Source organism: Neophocaena asiaeorientalis, unplaced genomic scaffold (genome assembly GCF_003031525.2).
Source record: "Neophocaena asiaeorientalis asiaeorientalis breed wild unplaced genomic scaffold, Neophocaena_asiaeorientalis_V1.1 scaffold37, whole genome shotgun sequence".
Taxonomy (NCBI): Eukaryota; Metazoa; Chordata; class Mammalia; order Artiodactyla; family Phocoenidae; genus Neophocaena; species Neophocaena asiaeorientalis.
The window spans coordinates 2154021-2172014 of record NW_020174269.1 but is presented as its reverse complement, the minus strand read 5'-3'; the positions used below and the strand labels follow the sequence as shown (position 1 = coordinate 2172014).

Genomic DNA, 17994 nt, shown 5'->3' with positions numbered 1-17994 from the left:
TATATATATATATAAAATGGAATAACACTAAGCCATAAAAAAGAATGAAATTCTGCCATTTGTAACAATGTGGATGGACCTAGAGAGTATTACACTTAGTAAAATAAGTCAGACAGAGAAAGACAAATATTTTATGTTACCACTTACATGTGGAATCTAAAAAGTAAAGCAAACGAAGGAATATAATAGAATAGAAATTGACTCACTGATATAGAGAACAAACTAGTGGTTACCAGTGGGGAGAGGGAACAGGGGAATGGCAAGATAGGTGTAGGGAATTAAGAGATACAAATTACTATGTGTAAAATAAATAAACTACAAGGCTATATTGTATAGCACAGGGAAATATAGCTATTATTTTGTAACAACTTTAAACGGAGAATAATCTATAAAAATATTGAATCAATATATTGTACACCTGAAATTAATATAATACTGTAAGTCAACTATACTTCAATTAAAAAGAAAACACATTTATAGCAGAATCATGAGAATAATCTGGCCATAGAATTAAATTAAGCTTACAACTCAAACATATTTTATGGTATGCATTATTGTTGCTCTGCTTTGTCATTAGGTACAAAGTCAACAGGGTATGCACATTATTGTAATCACTCTTACTTTTAACATTTATATAGGCAAAACAAGCATTTCTGGGAGTATTTGTTCTGGGAGAAGAGAGGAAATGGAAAGTTTGTGGTCTTTGCTCTCCTCCCACACTACCTCAACTTGACTAGTTTCAAGTATCATTCTTGTAACAAATATGTGAGCTCCTACTATGTGCCCACATGGTAGTAGGTTCTAAGGCACCTTCTTGATCTCAGGGTAAGAAACTGTGACCAGGATTCTAGTGTCCATCATGCCCCACTCTAGAATACTTGGGCTGTGCATTTCCCTTGGGTTACAGAGATCCACAAGGTTCGAGCACTTCCTGGGAATCTTCCTGCTGTGCGTATTTGACTCATTTTCCTCCCTCTTACAAATTTAGAAGCCACCAACCACACTTTTCCCTTTCTCCCTCCCAAAAAGGCAAATTTATATTATTTATATTAAAAAAAACAAAAACAAAAACCACGAACGAACTAAAAACTCCACCTTGGATTGCTATAAAAAAAATCCATCCATTACGAAGTCATTTGGTTTAAAAAGTAAGCAATCCTGAGACTGCTGTGGGTTATGGTGGCATTTTCCAAGCAGTACTGAGACAGGCTGGGACCTGGGACCCTTTGCTGCTGTGCTTGCACCTGGACAAACGTCTCCTCGAGAAACAAAATACAAAGAAACTATAAGAGACTAAAAACAACTGCATGAATGAGCAGTTGGGGTAAATTTTGGATAACAACATACAAAGAGACCAAAAACTGAACTGCCACTTCTGAAGAGCCGGGAGCAAAAGCAGGGTACTGAGCATGCCCCCTGCATACAGCACCACCAAAGGGGTGGGCAAACCCCCTAAGCCACTCTCCAGCCCATCCCTTGGACACACCCCTACCCTCACCCCATATAAGGAACCAGCTTGGCCTCCCTAAGTGAGCCAGAGAACCTGTTGCTTGTTCTCGCTCCTCCTTGCTGAGGCAGGGGCCCCAGTAAAGCCTTGCCTGAATTTCTTGTTTGGCCTCTTATCAATTTCTATTGATTAAGGAGGCTAAGAACCCTGGTTGGTAACAGTATGTCTTGGCAAACTGTCTTGGTCTGCTTCACAGGTTACAGGTGTTCCAAGATGCTGACCCTCAAAGTGGCAGGTGGAACTGGGGCAGTCAGAGCTCCCAGGACAACCTCCTTTTTCTCCGAGCAACCTTTTCCTTCTCCTTTTATGCCAGTGTACCAGCACTAGCATCATTTTGTTGGTGTGCTGCGAAGTGAAAAAGGTTGGAAAGCACTGGCTTGCCTTAGCATACTTTCATGTTTTGGGAAATAGTTCAAGACTATTCAACTTAACCCCTGGCAGTCAACTCCCCTTTCTGGGCCTTGGTTTACTCACAAGCATGAAGAGGTGGTTACACTAAATGATCCCTAATGTCCCTTTCTAGTTCTACAGTATAATTACTGCGTAAGTTGTGAACTTCCCATATAACATCCTGAAAAATAACATTTTGTGAAGAAGAAAAAAGCACAGATTTGGAGTAAGACTTGGAGACTGCTCAAGACTTCAAGTTAATCCTTATTTAACAAATCTGATTAGATGCCTGCTAGGTGCCAGAGAGCCGTGATTGACAGTAGGATTATAACTAAAGCAGAGAAGCAAAGTCCCCGTTCTCTTCAAGCTTATAATCCACTGGGAAACACAAACCAAAAAAAGGCAATTACAATTTAGTGGCATAAAGACTAAACTGGGGAGAAATACAGAGTGTTGTGGGTATGTGACAGGGGTACCCATCCCAGCTTTGGTAGGGAAGCTTTAGTGCGGGATGTGACACCAGGACCAGACTTAAAGAAAAGCAGGAGCTGGAGGGCATGTGGGGTGGGAGGTGGGTGTGTGGGAGGTGGGTGCGGACGGTGTGGGGGAAGAGGGGAAGATGACATTCTAGGCAGAGGGAAGACCATCTGCCAAGTCCCTTAGTGGCGCAGTACGTTGGGAACTATACGACTGGAATTTTAAGCATTAATTCAAATAAGGGAGTGATATGACAGGTTAGGAAAAGCCCTGTGGCTGCAGAGTGGAGAATAAACTGGAGGTGGGCAGATTCAGTGGCTGCTAAGTCTACAAATACTCAGATTATGTAATGAGTCAGGGATGGGAACCAAAAAGGGAGGGTTTAAAAGCGTATTCCTTTCAATTATGCTTGCAGAAGCCAAACAAGGTTTCCTAGAAGAGGAGGCAGAGCCAGGTCTTAAAGGATAAAAAGGAATATACAATAGCACCTTGTTTTTTTTAATTTTTTGTATTTCTATTTTTTTTGATGTTCAGATGAAACAATAACTGAATGCTAAAAATTAGGTAGGGATATATTTAAAAGATACTTGAAAAATTCTCTTCAGCTAAACCCACTTTCAGTGAAATGACTCTTCTATGTCATGCCTGAGAGGGCTTTTTCTTCAGCCTTCTTTACATTTTTATACAATCTCTCTGAGTGACAGACCCAGAATCTAAACTCCCTGTACATGCATCGTGATGATTCTTAAATCCCTAAATCCAGCTCAGCCCTCTCACCTGGCTTTTATATCCACCTTCACATTGGGATCTCCACCAAATGTCCCACAAGCACCTCAAAGTCACAGTTCCTTTCTATTTGATTCTTTGTTACATTCCTGCCAGAAAACCCAATGTAGCAGGTTAAAAAAAAAATGTTAGTTTGTTTATTGACCATTCGGATATCCTCTACTGTGAAATGCCTGTTGAAATCTGTTGCCAATTTTTCTACTGGATAATCCGTTAGTTCCCTCATAGCCTTTATAAGTACTCCATCAGTGTTAATTTAATTGGATCTATCTCCCACCAAATTAGAGAGGTATTGTGTCTTCTTTGTAAGCCTGAAATCAAGCATAATATTGACACAAAGTAACTGTGTCAAAATCTGTAAGAATAAAATATTCATAAAACAATGCTAGTAAAAAATTCATAAATCAATGCAAGATTGTGAGATGTGAAAAAAAATGAGTATTCTTAAAACCGGTTGAGGAAAAGCGGGCAGTAAGTTGGCTTGTTTAGAAGCATTACAATGAGTTCATATAATACAGAATCCAGAAAAGTATAATTACATGTGCAAAAGACCATTTCTTAAAATTACATGACTATCAAAAGCAACGATGCCACTTGACTTTCAGGAAATTATTTTCAGAGTGTATTTTATAATTAACACCTATAAAATATTTAAAATTGAGTTTTACATAGTAAGTTCTTTTTCAACAGTATCCCTATATAGAAATTTATACCCTGCAAAAAAGAATGCACTTCACCATAGCAACAGTTCTGTATCAACTCCTACTCAAGTTAGAAAAAGCATATGTAAAATAAATGAATATTCTGGAATATTCTGAGGTGCTTGCTGGAATAAATCACTCCACTTATTTTGTAAAATTTTAAAAGTAAGAGTTCAATGTTTCTTTGAAACATTCCTGTGATTAGGCTAATTTAGTTTCTCAAATCTTGCTTTTTTAAATAGTGTAATACATTACTTAAAAGATAGGGGAAAAAAGAATAAAAAAGGAAAAAACAAATTCAATGTCAAGAATAACATACTTGATTGGTGTTTTGGGGGATAGGAAATGATGCTTCAAGTGATTTATAAGTAAACCAAGGTACTATATGGTACAACTCTATTACTTTCTCAAGAAAAGTTACACCCTACTGGTATTATGGAAACTGAAAAAGAAATTCTTATGTTCACAGAGACTTCCTGTAATAAGTACTTCCAGGTACTTATTAACTTGGTTTGATAAATTAAGTAACTTACAAATTCCCTAATGAGAATAAACATGTTTACAGACACTGGGGATCTGGTTATGTACTCCTACAAGTCTTTGAATGATACTGCCAACGAAAAATTGCCACTCGCCATCTGCCTCTACAAGGACTAAGTCACAAACCACTGCAACCACTGACCTTCAACACACCCTGGAAGGATTTCAGGGTGGAGATCAGGAATGAGGCACTCTGTGCTCTGGGAAAAACTGGCAGAACAGGCCTTCAGATAGTTAGGTGTTTTCAGGAGGACATTTTGAGCCCAATTCTTGCATCTCCTCATATCTAGAAAAGCACTAAAATCTTTCATGGTGACATCTGCTCCTCGTGACTAGCAGCAAGCCTCCGCGAAAACGTGCACTTGACTGCACGCACCCCCTTCACTAAAGTCATATGTAACACTGACCTTCCCCCTACCTCTTTGGAGCAGTTTCTCAGAGCTATCTGAAATGCTGTCTCCCAGGCTAAAGCCCTCATTTTGTCCCACATAAAACTCAACTCACAACTCTCACACTGTGCATGCATTTTTTTAGTCGGCAATATCAGAATGTATCGTTAAACTTGATGTAATTCAAAGCATTTCCTTTCACTCACCACCCTTGTGGTCAACCAAATTCACCAGGCTCACATCTCTGTCACCCTTGCTCACAGCCCAAGATGGAATACTCTGTGATATTCCCAACTCCCTTGCTCTCCTGGGCTTCCTTTCTCTGACCTAATTTCCAACTGCTCCCCTACATTTCAATTTTCTCACTATCCTCTGAAAAATTCCCCAATACTTCTATGTTTCTAACTTCCTTGCTTAACATTTCCTTCACACGTTGACTTAGACTGAGAGCTGGCTGTTATTCCCCTGCAGTCCTCTCATTTCAAGGATGAGTTTTTTTCCCACATCCTGTCACACGTATCTCAGGGTTCAAACGTTCTCCCACATCTGCTTCCTCAGGGCTTTACCATCTCTACTTGTCTTCACCACAGGCATCTACATCTACCTCCAGGTCACCAGTCTCCATCCCTCACAATCTCTGACACCTGGACCACCTTCACCTTCCACTACAAATCCTGTTGCTTTAGATGATTTCAATGTGCATACGGTTGCCTTTTTCTCAAATGCTGTTCCCTGATCTCCTCATCTCCGAAGACCTTCTCCACTTCCGCTACTCACCTTCCATGGCCATACCTAGGATCTTGCCCTCACCCAGAACACTACCTCTGAAATCTTGAAGTCACGCATCTCATTCTCTGATACAATCTCTCTCACTTAACTATTCCCTACATATTAATTCTTTCATCTCATCACCAGATAATTTTCCTCTGTGTTGACAAAGACTCCCTCCTTGACTAAACTCTAGTCAGGCTCTTCTGAGCCCTCTTCTTGACTAGGCCCCAACCTTGGCCTATAACAACTGCAACCCTCTCAGCACAAATGACTTCATTTACCCTCCGCACTAAGAGACCAGAACAAAAGCCAGCAGAGCTTCTAACTGCTCAAGGCTGCATTCTTGGGATGACCCCAGTCCCCCTTAAAGTGCCTGCCTACAAAAGCACAACACTGCCAAGAGAGAATTTATACTTGTTCCAGCCAAAACGTGGTGATAGGCAGATAGACCCCGAACCTTCTCTTAGAGCAGTTACTTCAGAAAGCTTGCAATTATAAATCCTTTCTCTGCCCCTCTAAGAGGTAAATCTTCTACCACCTAGAGCTGCGTGAAATGCAAACACTGAAATGCAACCATTCATTGAAATGCAAACATTCATGGAGATAACTCTCACTGTCCTTCTCAGTCCCTGTGGGAGGGTGGTAGCAACAGTTGCCAGTTAATAAACCCAGAAGGGTCTCACACTAACCAAACCCCTTTCTCAATTTTTCTGTTCCCACTTCCTTGAACCTGTCCACGCCCACCACTCCTCCCTACTCCCTCATTCTCCCTTTAAGACACCCAGTCACCTCTGTACAAACTGAAGTTGAATTCAGTTCAAGCTGGACTCTTTTCCCTATGCAATAATATTACTGAATAAAACCACCCTTGCCACTTTAATTAGTGTGTGGTAGTATACAGCTCTGTTTATCTTTGACAATGTAATTCTATGTAACACACTAACACACACACACACACACACACACACAGAGTTCACTTTTTTCCCCAGCTTTAATCATTCTCTTGCTAGTATTCTCAATCCTTTAGGGAAAAAAAAATCTAAATTTCTTAACATGGCTTTAAACAAATTGGCCTCTTCCTTATTTCTGACACTTTTTTCTTTACACTCTATGTCCCAACCTTCCTCAACATCTTTCAGTTCCCTGAACCCACCCTGTCTCACTCCCAGACTCTACCATGCTGGTTTCTGACCTGGAATACTCCTCTCCATTTCCCTGGCCTGCAGTGACTCACTCTCTTCAGTCAATATTTCATCCCTGGGAAACTTCGCAAATGCTCCCCCTACATTGGGTTAGGTCAACCTGCTACGTGCTCCATGACACCTGGTCTCCTGTACCCTAGCCTGACCAAGCTGTATTGTAATAAACTATCTTCTCTGCTAGACCACCAGCTCTCTAAGGGCAGGGATATTTCTGTCTTGCTTCCCACTCTCTGTCCTAATACTCTGCTTCACTACCTGGGGCTAAATAGGAACTCAGTAAGTATGTGTTAAATGAATAGGTATTTTAAATCATTAATGTAGTATAAGAGAACTCTAGCCCATATAACAAAAATTCTTATCATTGAAATCAGCTGAAGCATCTGTGATTCTTTAACAGAATGTTTGAAAACAGTAGAGCACAAGACAAAGCCTATACTATACACCAACAGGAATCTGCAAAACCATGGTATGATTCTACCCCATTAGCATCTGTGAGCATTTATACATATAAAATATTTTCCCTGGATTACCAAGGATAACTAATTAAGGCTAATCCTCTAGTTGCTAAATTGTTCCCTCTAGAGATAGTCTTTCATTGGAAATAGCACTGATTCCATAGTTGGCGGTGAATATAAAACTACAGCCGAGGATTAGTTGATTTAAAGCCTAAGGTGAAACTTGTGTAAATTTTTAAAACATTATTTGCTATTTAAAAGTTTGAGATTAGTGTTACCATCTTTCACTTATTTTTGGCCATGATGTGGTACTTACCAACAAATTGGTACTATTGGGAACATACTGGTCCTGTTCTCCCAGCAGCACGTCAATCACAGGGTGCCGGCCATTTTTTATTATGATTTTCCTTTCTTCTTGTAGAGTTGGTCTGCGAAAAGAAGCATGTTTCAATTTACAAGGCAACGAAACAGGCTTTAAAAAAATCTCTAAGAGCATGAAAATTTTTGTGGCCAGTCTGTCAGACACACAACAAAACCTTAAACATGGACTTTAAGAACATATGTTCAGAATAAGTCTTTGAGTATAAAAGTTAAATTTCAACTGTAGAATCAGAATTGGAAAGACAATTATTATAATTATAGTGCTCTGAAGCACAAAGTTTAGCAGAGTCTTATGATGGCTCCGTAACTACCTTTATAAGATCCTTTTTATTTTTCTACTATTCTCTAAAATATTTTCATTAATAAAATTTACAGTTCAGATTATTACTACTTAAATCATTTTTAGTAATAAGCAAAATAAAGAAAATCAGGCAAAATTATTTCTAGATTTAATTATTACATTAATAAAAATTGTGTGTTGGACTTGGGAACAGAAGGACCTAAAATTTTCATATTCTGTTTAATTAAAACATCTTTATATGGTCTTTAGTATCTTTCACTTTTTTTGATATAAAAAAATGTTTGTTTGCTTTGCTGGTTTTGTTTTTTAAGGTTTTATCTTTCTCTTTTTATCTATAGCTTTATCTATCCAAGCTCTTGTGAGCACTGTCCTTCTCTCAGTCTCCTCCCCAGAGGTTACCACTGAGAGCAGTTTGGAGTCTACTCTTTCCAACCTTCTTCTCTGCATTTAAATTTATATACACTCATTGTATTGCTTTGTGATTTCTTCTTAAAAAAAAAAAAAGAATCATACTGTAAGATATCATTCCACAACTACTTTTTTTCCCCCTTAATATTCCTCAATACATATAAAAGGCAGATTTCACCATTTACCATATGGGTCCAATGGACTCTTTCATTTCTTTTTTAAATATTTGTAAGTCATTTTACAAGTAATTTGTAGAACTGCAAATAAAAGAATAGTGAAAAAAATCATGACAAATTTTAGTAAAAATTCAAATACAGCAAATCTCAAATTTTTATTCTATATTTTCCTGGTTTTGAAGGCATATATACCTGGAATGGGCAACACACTGTGAATGTAAATAACTGTTCATAAGCTGTCATGCATGCACCTGGACCATATTCATTTATAAATACTAATTCTAGATTTCAATACATTTCTAATAGGTTTTAGCTTATCATTATTTCTGATTCTTTTACCACTTGCAACAAAAATGCAATGTTTGAAGAATTTTTTGAAATCTTTTAAAGCTCCTAATTTTGTAAAAGAGAAGACAAGCCATCTTCTTTGTTCCATAACTGCAAAACATTTTTGCACTTACGTTTATAAATACAATTAGAATTATCAATCAAATGAGTATTTTTATTTTATATCATCGATTTTTTTTCAATCTCCTGCCTTCAGCACCTATCCACCAGCAAACAGCATCAAGTAAATTTTAGCACACAAATATCATAAAAGAATACTCCCAGACGTCCTTATAGCAAAACAGGATGGTCCTCTTTCTTGTCACTAAGTATTGCATGCTGTGTGTTTCCTTTGGAATAACAAACTGGATAAGAATACTACATTTCATTTTGCCCTCACAAATAAATTACTCACACACTAATTCTTGAGTTGGAGAGAGTGCACCTAGGATATTATTATCCACACACTCATAATCTGAGATTTTGTTTACACCAGAAATTTCACCACCATCATTAGTATCTAGAGCACTGCTATCTTTCTCTTCACATTCATCTTTTGAATAACCCAGTAACAATGAAATGTCTCCCATCAGTTTTTTTTTCTTTGCTATTATGGGTGAGAAATGAAAAATTCTGAGTTCTCAACTGTGTTCACTCAAAGTTAGAAGCAAACTACATGAGTGGCATCTCCAGTCTTCTTATATACCTTCTTGAAAGATGATGTAACTCTTCGGAAAATACAATGAGAAAAATGAAGAATGATGTGACAGTGATTTCTATCTTAATTTTGTATCATCATTCTCCAGTTTCCTTCTTATTTTAGACTTTTACAACATACTGGGAAAAACTGATAAACAGTGATGAAATCATTCCTAGGATGATGAAATAGTAAAGCATTCCAGACATAAGCAAGATAAAAATCATTAAAGATCCCAAAATGCATCTTTGATTTATAAAAGGGTCCAATGGACCCATCTGGTAAATGCAAGACAGAATAAATTTTATTCTCCTTTAAAAAAAAAAAAAAGGTAAATTGTCTCTTTGTTCTTTGGAAGACCTTTAAAGAACTCTAAGCTGAAATTAGGTCCAGTGAACCCTGATGGCATGGAATACAGAAGGTTACAGATCATTTCTTGTCAGAACTACAGCATTCTTTGGAAGGTGCTGAATAATAAGTTAGCTGTTCTCCACTGTTGAACATTTAGACTGCCTAGATTTTCACTGTTATAAACAATGCTCCAATGAACACCCATATATACATGTGCATATGCATATTTCCAAGTGTTTCTCTAAGCCAGAGGAAATTCCTGAAGCAGAATTTCCAAATCATAGGGTATGCATATTTGTTAACAGATGAGATACCTGTATCAATTTACCCTCCTACCAGCAGGATATGAAAGGTGACTTTTCATACCCTTATCTAAAGTTGGTATTATCAAACTTTCTAATTTTTAACAGTGTGACCTCATTGCTTTAATTTGCAATCACTGATTCCTAAGGTTGAACGTCTTTTCATCAATTTCTTGGCCACTTGCTGGTCTTTTTCATCTTAACATCCTATCAACGACCTCCTCAAGTGCTTAGACTCAGAACTTTCACATATAAGCACATTTCTGAACTTACTCAAAACACCAAGAAATACTACTTTCCTAAATAAATACTTAAATTCTTCTTAAATATATCTGGCTAACAAAACCCCAAGAATGTACACTCACATGTCTCAAAGAAAGTCACTAAAGTATCTTCTGAGTAAACAATTCGAAATCATCCTTTGGAAAAGGACATTTAAAATTACAAGAAAAGGACAGTTTTTGAATTTTAGGGTATAATTTTAAAATACAATTTTTACCTAAATGGGTTATGAATCTACTGTAAAAGAAAAAAGATGAAACCAACTGTAAGCGGTACCAGTTTTAAAATAAAATTCTAAGTGCTCTGCCAAGTGAAATCAACATATATTCATGACATTGATATGATTTCCCAGGAAGGTTTTCACTTTAAAATAAAAATTTGATTTTTTCTGCTCTAAAATCTACACTGACTTATTCTGTTACTATCAAAATTACATAATGACAAAACACTTCCTGGTATAGTAAGAAGCAAATGATTATTCAGAGAGCTGAGATGATATACTAGGACAGGACAGTTACAGCAAGAAAGATATGAAAATCCTGTTGAGGGCATTTTGTGGCACTGAAGAGAAAGAACTGAGAAAATCTGGATTCTGCCTGAAGAATGAAACATTGAACTTGAACAAATTTACTTATTTTATATTTTTAAAATTGCATCATTCTCCTTTAAATGCCCCAGAGAAACAAGACATAATCCACATTAATAAAACAGTATAATGTCCAGAATACGAATTGGATAGAAAGACCTAGAATAAGAACTTCTGCATAAAGATTTAGACTCTAGTGAATAAAGTGTCCTAATAGCATTTAGAAAGAAGAGACTGTAATTATGAAGCCAAATAATCAATTTTAACTGCAATAACTCAGACGCACTGAAATCTTTAAACAAGTTGGAAATCTAAGGAAAAAAAAGTATAAACTTCAGATACTTAAGTACTAGTTTAAAAGGTATTTTAGATAAACGTTTCCTATTTCATGGCTATTTACACTCAATTTTATGGCTGCTAAAAAAGAAACTGAGTATATTACTTAAAGGTTATGGCATGATTTTTTATTTAAATTTTTCAGGTGGATTTTTCTTAATATAAAATATATAGTATCCAATTAGAATAGTATTTTAGTGTGCAACATTTCCTGAAATTGTCTTACTGATAGAAGAGGTGGTTTGGAACAATCCTACTGAGGACAAGTAAGAGGTTGGATAAAGTACAGAAAACAGCTACTTGAAGGCTCCTGCCAACTAACAGGACAGCAAGGAATTACCAGGGCAGGATCTGGGGTAGAACTGAGGGTCAGGGAGACTGTTTGCCAATTACTGAGGGAACGGCTGACACTGAGCACTATGGACAGCTTTAATCTGGATTGAGATACCAAAGGCTGCGCACCAGGCATAAGAGTGCATATGAAGTGAGAAATGCAGATTCTGAATCTTTGAACCTTTGAATATTTGAGCCTTTGAATCTCTGAATCACCTCAAGCCCTGATAAGGACTAAGTGATGCCAGAACGTTAGTGTACTGAGATGTGACTCTTTCAGAAGAAATACAACATCAAATTATTTCTACAAATGATTTTGCAAATACAATGCCTACAAGATAATCAAAACAACCAGGCATTCAAAGAGATACATGAATGAAAATGAACAGAAACAACAGACAATAGAAACAGGCCCACAAGGACTACAGATATTCGAATCATCAGACACAGACTTTAAGATAACTATGCTTATCATGTTCAAAGAGACAGACAAGATTGCGAATTGATAGAAAACGAAAAATGATTTTTAAAAAATAAATTATTATAGGTATGAAACATACTAAAAACCCTTAGGCTCAGATATTTTTTATTAAAGACAAAAAACTTTTACAATACTTAATTCTTTCTGATTTTTGAATAAACATCTGTGAGTAACAATTGCTGTTTATTAAGTGTTTATCATCTACCTGGTCCTGCTTAGAAGTTTCATAATGTCTTTATCACATTTAATTTGCACAACATTTCTAAGAGGCAGGTATTATTTTGTCAATGCAGAAACTGAGGATCAGACAGGTTATGAAACTTGTTTAAAGTCAGTTGTCAAAAACCAGGCTGGTATTCAAAACTATGCCCCTAAGAGATGATTAGGTCATAAGGGCAGAACCCTCAAGAATGGGCTAGTATTCTTATAAAAGAGACCCCAGAGAGCCCCCAGTAGGGCAATGCCCACAGGAGTCACAGAGAGCCACCAGTGCAAATTTCCGGTCTGGGGCAGCTGCCAGAGTGAGCTCAGGCACAGAGCACCAGCAGAAGTGGGGCCACCAAAGAGACCTACCTCATGGGTAGGGCCCAGGCACAGAGCCACTGTGGGAGCTGGGTGGCCTGGAGCCCTAGGGGCCCAACTTTTGCCAAGCAAATCTACGGGAACAGGACTGCCACCCCCGTGGGTCGGGAAAGCAGGACCCTTGTGCCCCAGTGGGCCTAGAGGATAGAGCACCGAGTCAAAGATTTAGCTGAAGCTTAAGATTTGGACTTCAGGAAGAGCAACTGAGTGCAATTTGCCTCAAAATGAATCATACCTTAACTCTCCCCCATATCTGATTTAGATGATATTTAAATGAGACTTTTATAATTATAAAGTTAAACATAAAGTGTTCCAGTGAACGCTAACAAATGAAAGGATTGCTCCTTTATGAAAATGTCACCCACATAAACCTAAAAATTGAAATATGTAACATTCCCCTCTAGTTATAGTGAATATCTGCTTTCACTGCACTCAATGGTACAGCAAGAAAGGAATTTCTTAATTTTAAATCAAGCTGTATGTGTATGACATTCAGCTTTACCAAGAGTTCAACATATTTGAGTAATTTTAATACCTTACAATAAAAACACTGAAATTAATTGAATAATTCTATCTGTTCTAAAGCACTGGAAAAGGGGAGAAATGAAAAAACACATCACCTGCAGTAATCTCCTTGCTTAGCGACCTTGGCCAGGGAGAAAATGCAGTCAACAGTTGCTAGGTGATGTACTGCTTTACACAAGGAGTGATAATGTTCACTGAAGTTCCTACAGAAACAACAACAAAAAGGTGAGCAAATTGATTTCTTAGACCTGTAAAAGCTGCACAATAAGTAAGCACTTTGTTAGCTAAGATGAGCAAAAACAAAATAACCTGGCATACCTAGCAGTTAAGAAAGGTGGAGATTACAGTGAACTACTTTTCTGTTTAATAACTTGACTGAGGCTTCTTTTTCTTTCACTTGGAAAGAAATATATATATTTAAAGTTTCTATACAAAAGATGTCTACTATGAATACCTTATTGCACATTTCATCTGACCATGACACTTCAACTCAGACCTAATGAACACTAATGTAGTGATCATTTTCATTTAGCTTAAACAATGTCATGAACCAGCCAAATGGGTCAGCCTCCCTTTGTGCTTCTCCTTCACAGCATCATCCACACTAGGAATAACAGTCTTATTATCTTTCTCTCACAATGACTGGAAACTTCTCGATGGTAGAGCCCAAATCCATCTGATTTACTTATTTAACACCTAGCCCATAGAGTTGACACTGTAATAAATTTCATTGAAGGCAAGCAAGAAGAAAGGTACTTTTTTTCAGTAACCATCAGTTGTCTTATTAATAATTCACATAGAAATTAAACCTTAGACTTGTTTTTCGATAGGTCTGCCACTGACTCAAATCTTTGGCCAGTTAAGTAGCTGGTGATCTAAAAGCTTAAAAGACTTTACTGAAAGACTTATTCAAGAAAAAATATGGGAATGTATCCAGGGGGTTTCCTTCTCTTTGTTTTTTTTTTTTTTTGCTTAGATTATCCCATTATCTCTTGTCACAGGAGTTCCTTATACCCTTTTAAAGAAGATCCCCACAAAAGTGATGACTGTTATGCTGAATGCTTCTCCTAAAAAATATTTCTGTATTGTACTGTGGGTTTCAGAAACTTAGAGATTTAGTCTGTTTGCTTCTTAAATCCGAAGGTTTTTAGAGTGCTTCCTAGCTTGAAAATGACATCCAGATTAAGCTACTATGTGATTAGTTATTACTATAATACTGTATTGATTTTTTAGAATCTGTAGTTTCTGATTTTTTATTAATATTAGACTAATCTATTCTATGTAAATGACTTTTTCAGATACTAGAAACAACACGTTAAATATCGTTTTATTTCTGCATTAACTTTGTGAATTGAAAAATTTGTGAACTGAAAAATATATTTTTACATTACAGTATATTTTAAACTTCTTTGAGTAGATGGAGCATAATGAATACAATTTATTTCTCCCTGAATTAAAGTCAATCAAAACAAACAACATGAATCCCACTAACAGTATTAAGAGTCTGTGCAAAATCCCGAACACAAAGGAGACTGGCCCCTGCCATCAGACAGGAGCACCAAGTTGTCACCTTAAAAATGACTCTTGGGCTTCCCTGGTGGCGCAGTGGTTGAGAGTCCGCCTGCCAAAGCAGGGGACACGGGTTCGTGTCCCGGTCTGGGAAGATCCCACATGCTGCAGAGCAGCTGGGCCCGTAAGTCATGGCCGCTGAGCCTGCACGTCCGGAGCCTCTGCTCCACAACGGGAGAGGCCACAGCAGTGAGAGACCCGCGTACCGCAAAAAACAAACAAAAAAACCTCAGTTTTGAAGATGCCACGTGATGCACAGATGTAACACCCCTGAGTGGTTGCCCAGTGATCAGGCCTTGTCATTTCTGGTCTGGCTTCAATTTTAGATCTGACCACTCATCTATCCCTCGGACTGTGGCTGATTCTGTCCCTAATTCTAATTACTGACCCATCTGGTCTTCCTATCCTGGCACTCTCTCTTTTGCCAGAGAGCAGGCACATTTGATGTTTCTGCTCTTGCCTCTCTGGATCTGAGTGTCAAAGTACCTGTGGCACTTAAAAAAAAAAAAAAAAAAAGCAGACAATTTTTTCCTACTCTCACTCCATTCTTCTCAAGTCCTGTCCAGGCTACTAAAACCCTAATTTGCCACTACCCAACAGCCTTAGGTTGAGGGTAACTGTCCCTGATGATCTTCTAACTTCTGGGATTGAAATGAGTAACATAACTCTCAGTCAGTACCATTTCAGTTTAACAACAGAAAAGGCAGGAGAGAGAAAGTAATTATTTTGATATGGATGACAATGTTCTTTTTCATGTCAATTATATAAATAAGGCATGTGAAAAAAATTTTAAAACTATCATAAACCTTAAACATCACAATCATAACTTCATAATTCTTAAGAAGCCTTGTTTGACTTCTCGGTCTTTGTCTATTTGCTACACTTCGCCAAATTTCAAAGAGATCATTCATACTTAGAAAAATGACAAGCTGAAAAATGGGCAGTTCAGATAACAATCTGATAGACTGGGTTTATGTCATAACAACGTGCAACCTTATCACTAGGCCACCAAACAACTTCACCTAAACACTGTGATTTAATTTCTGGTCAAAAGATATTGCTGGGTCCATGGGAAGAAGATTAAGACACTAGTGTTCTAAAGCTGTTATGACAGTTTACCATCATATGTTTACTATCAAATGTTGCTCAATGATATCTGAAGTTAATAAAAAAGGAGGATATTTTATTTTTATTTGCAAATGAATTTCTAAAATAATCAAATGACTGTGTGAGAGGTATTATAATTCAATTTTTAAAGAATTTGCAGTTGAGATTATTCAATATCCACAGCCCATCTTCTAGAACACAAAAGAAGAGACAGTTTTTTGAGAGAGGGTTCTATTCACAGACTTTCTTACAGCCTTGATTTCTTACGATATTTTGATAAAAAGTAATGTGACTAATGGACAACTGTTAGTATCTCAGTAAGAGACAAAAACACTTTGTATAGCTGGTATTCAATCCTCTGGTGTCACGTTCAATGAGGTTAATCATTTCTGAAATGACATTATATTCACACCATCTGGCACCTCAGTAAACAGTATGCCATAACAATCAATGCTATTCTCAAGTTGGGGCTCTAGTTGCAAATGCTGTAGCTAAATTTCAGCCAATACTCTTTTTTAAGATAAAAAATTTAACTATTTTTCTCATTTTGAAAGTAATATATGTATATTATAGAAACTTTTGATATCATGTATCTGCAAAGTACATTAAATTTCCAGTAACCTCATCATCCAGAATTAATCACTTAATATTTGAGACGATACCCCCCCCGCCCCCCCCCACACACACACACTTCTCCAAAGATATACACCTGGACAAACCTCTCCCCGAGCAACAAAATACAAAGGAACTATATGGGACTAAAACTAACTGCTCACATGCCCAGTTAGGGCAAATTCTGGACAAAAGATACAAAGAGACCAAAAAACCCAACTGTCACTTTTGAAGAGCCCCAAGCAAAAGCACGGGGTCAGGAGCAAAAGCAGGGCGCTGCACATGCCCCCAGCTCACAACATCACCTAAGGGGTGGGCAAGCCACCTAAGCCACCCCTCCGGCTGACCCCTGGCCACACCCCTACCCTCACCCCGTATAAGGAACGAGCTTGGCCCCCCTGAGCGAGCAAGGGAACCTGCTGCTTGTTCTCATTCCCCCCTGCTGCAGCAGGGGCCCCAATAAAGCCTTGCCTGAACTTCTTGTCTGGCCTCTGATCAATTTCTATTGATTAAGGAGGCCAAAAACCCTGGTCGGTAACAAAATCTCTTTCTGATGCTATAATTCAAAACTTTGCTGGGCAACAAGAGATGGTACCAATTTATTACCTTTTAAAAACTCACATATTATCTTTTTTGTTCCTTTTTTTCCACTTGTCAGATTGGTTAATTTAAATGGAATAAAGCTCCCTGAAGACCTCACTGAATACTGTTCAAGTTTTTAAAGAGAAAGATTTCTGTTTAGACTGATGCCCGTGGATTGATTCACCATGGGCGGGCTCTACAGCCTGATGGTAAGGGGCACACACCCTACCACCAGATACCCTGGGTTGCATCTGGGCTCCAATCCTTACCCTTGTTGTGAGCAACTTATTTTTCATTTCTGCATCTCACTTTATTCATTTGTAAATTGGGGATGATAATAATATTTCACTAATACGGTTCTTGTGAGGAATAATGAGCTAACATATATAAAGTGCTTAGATGCGTGGTGGTCTGGAGCCAGCTCCCATTGACTCTTGAAACTCAGCTGTGCACATCTCTTCCCAGTCCAGTCCAGCAGGAGATTGCAATCAGTCCAGGTGGGAGTAGTGACACAACAGAAATCAAACACACACTACTACTCTTCCAGAGAGTTGGCTGTTAACCATTTCAGCACACGAGCAAATTAAATTAAATATGAGCACGTGACTATTAATAAATCCAGAATGAGACATTCTTTAAGACAAAGGCAGGACTCTTCAAAAAAAAAAAAAAATCTCATAAAAATCCAAAAAGGTAGGGGCCCATTCTAGATTCAAATACACTAAAGAAAGGTAATAACCAAATGCAACATGTGAAAGTTTTTTTAAATATGGGGGGAGGAGGACTCAGACATAGAGAACAGACTTGTTGCTAAGGTGGAGGGAGGTGGGGGAGGAAA

General features: G+C 37.7%; 1 protein-coding gene across 2 annotated transcripts in view; it reads right to left on the bottom strand.

Annotated features, from left to right (window-relative positions):
- The window catches only part of MSH3 (mutS homolog 3), a 182367-nt gene that overhangs the window by 54989 nt on the left and 109384 nt on the right, over positions 1 to 17994 (bottom strand). For both annotated transcript variants that reach the window (XM_024755697.1, XM_024755698.1), the window contains exons 18-19: positions 13382 to 13489; positions 7535 to 7646 (exon numbers count right to left, since the gene is read on the bottom strand). In XM_024755697.1, coding sequence (XP_024611465.1) covers positions 7535 to 7646; positions 13382 to 13489 — 220 coding nt within the window. The remainder of the gene's footprint in view (positions 1 to 7534; positions 7647 to 13381; positions 13490 to 17994) is intronic.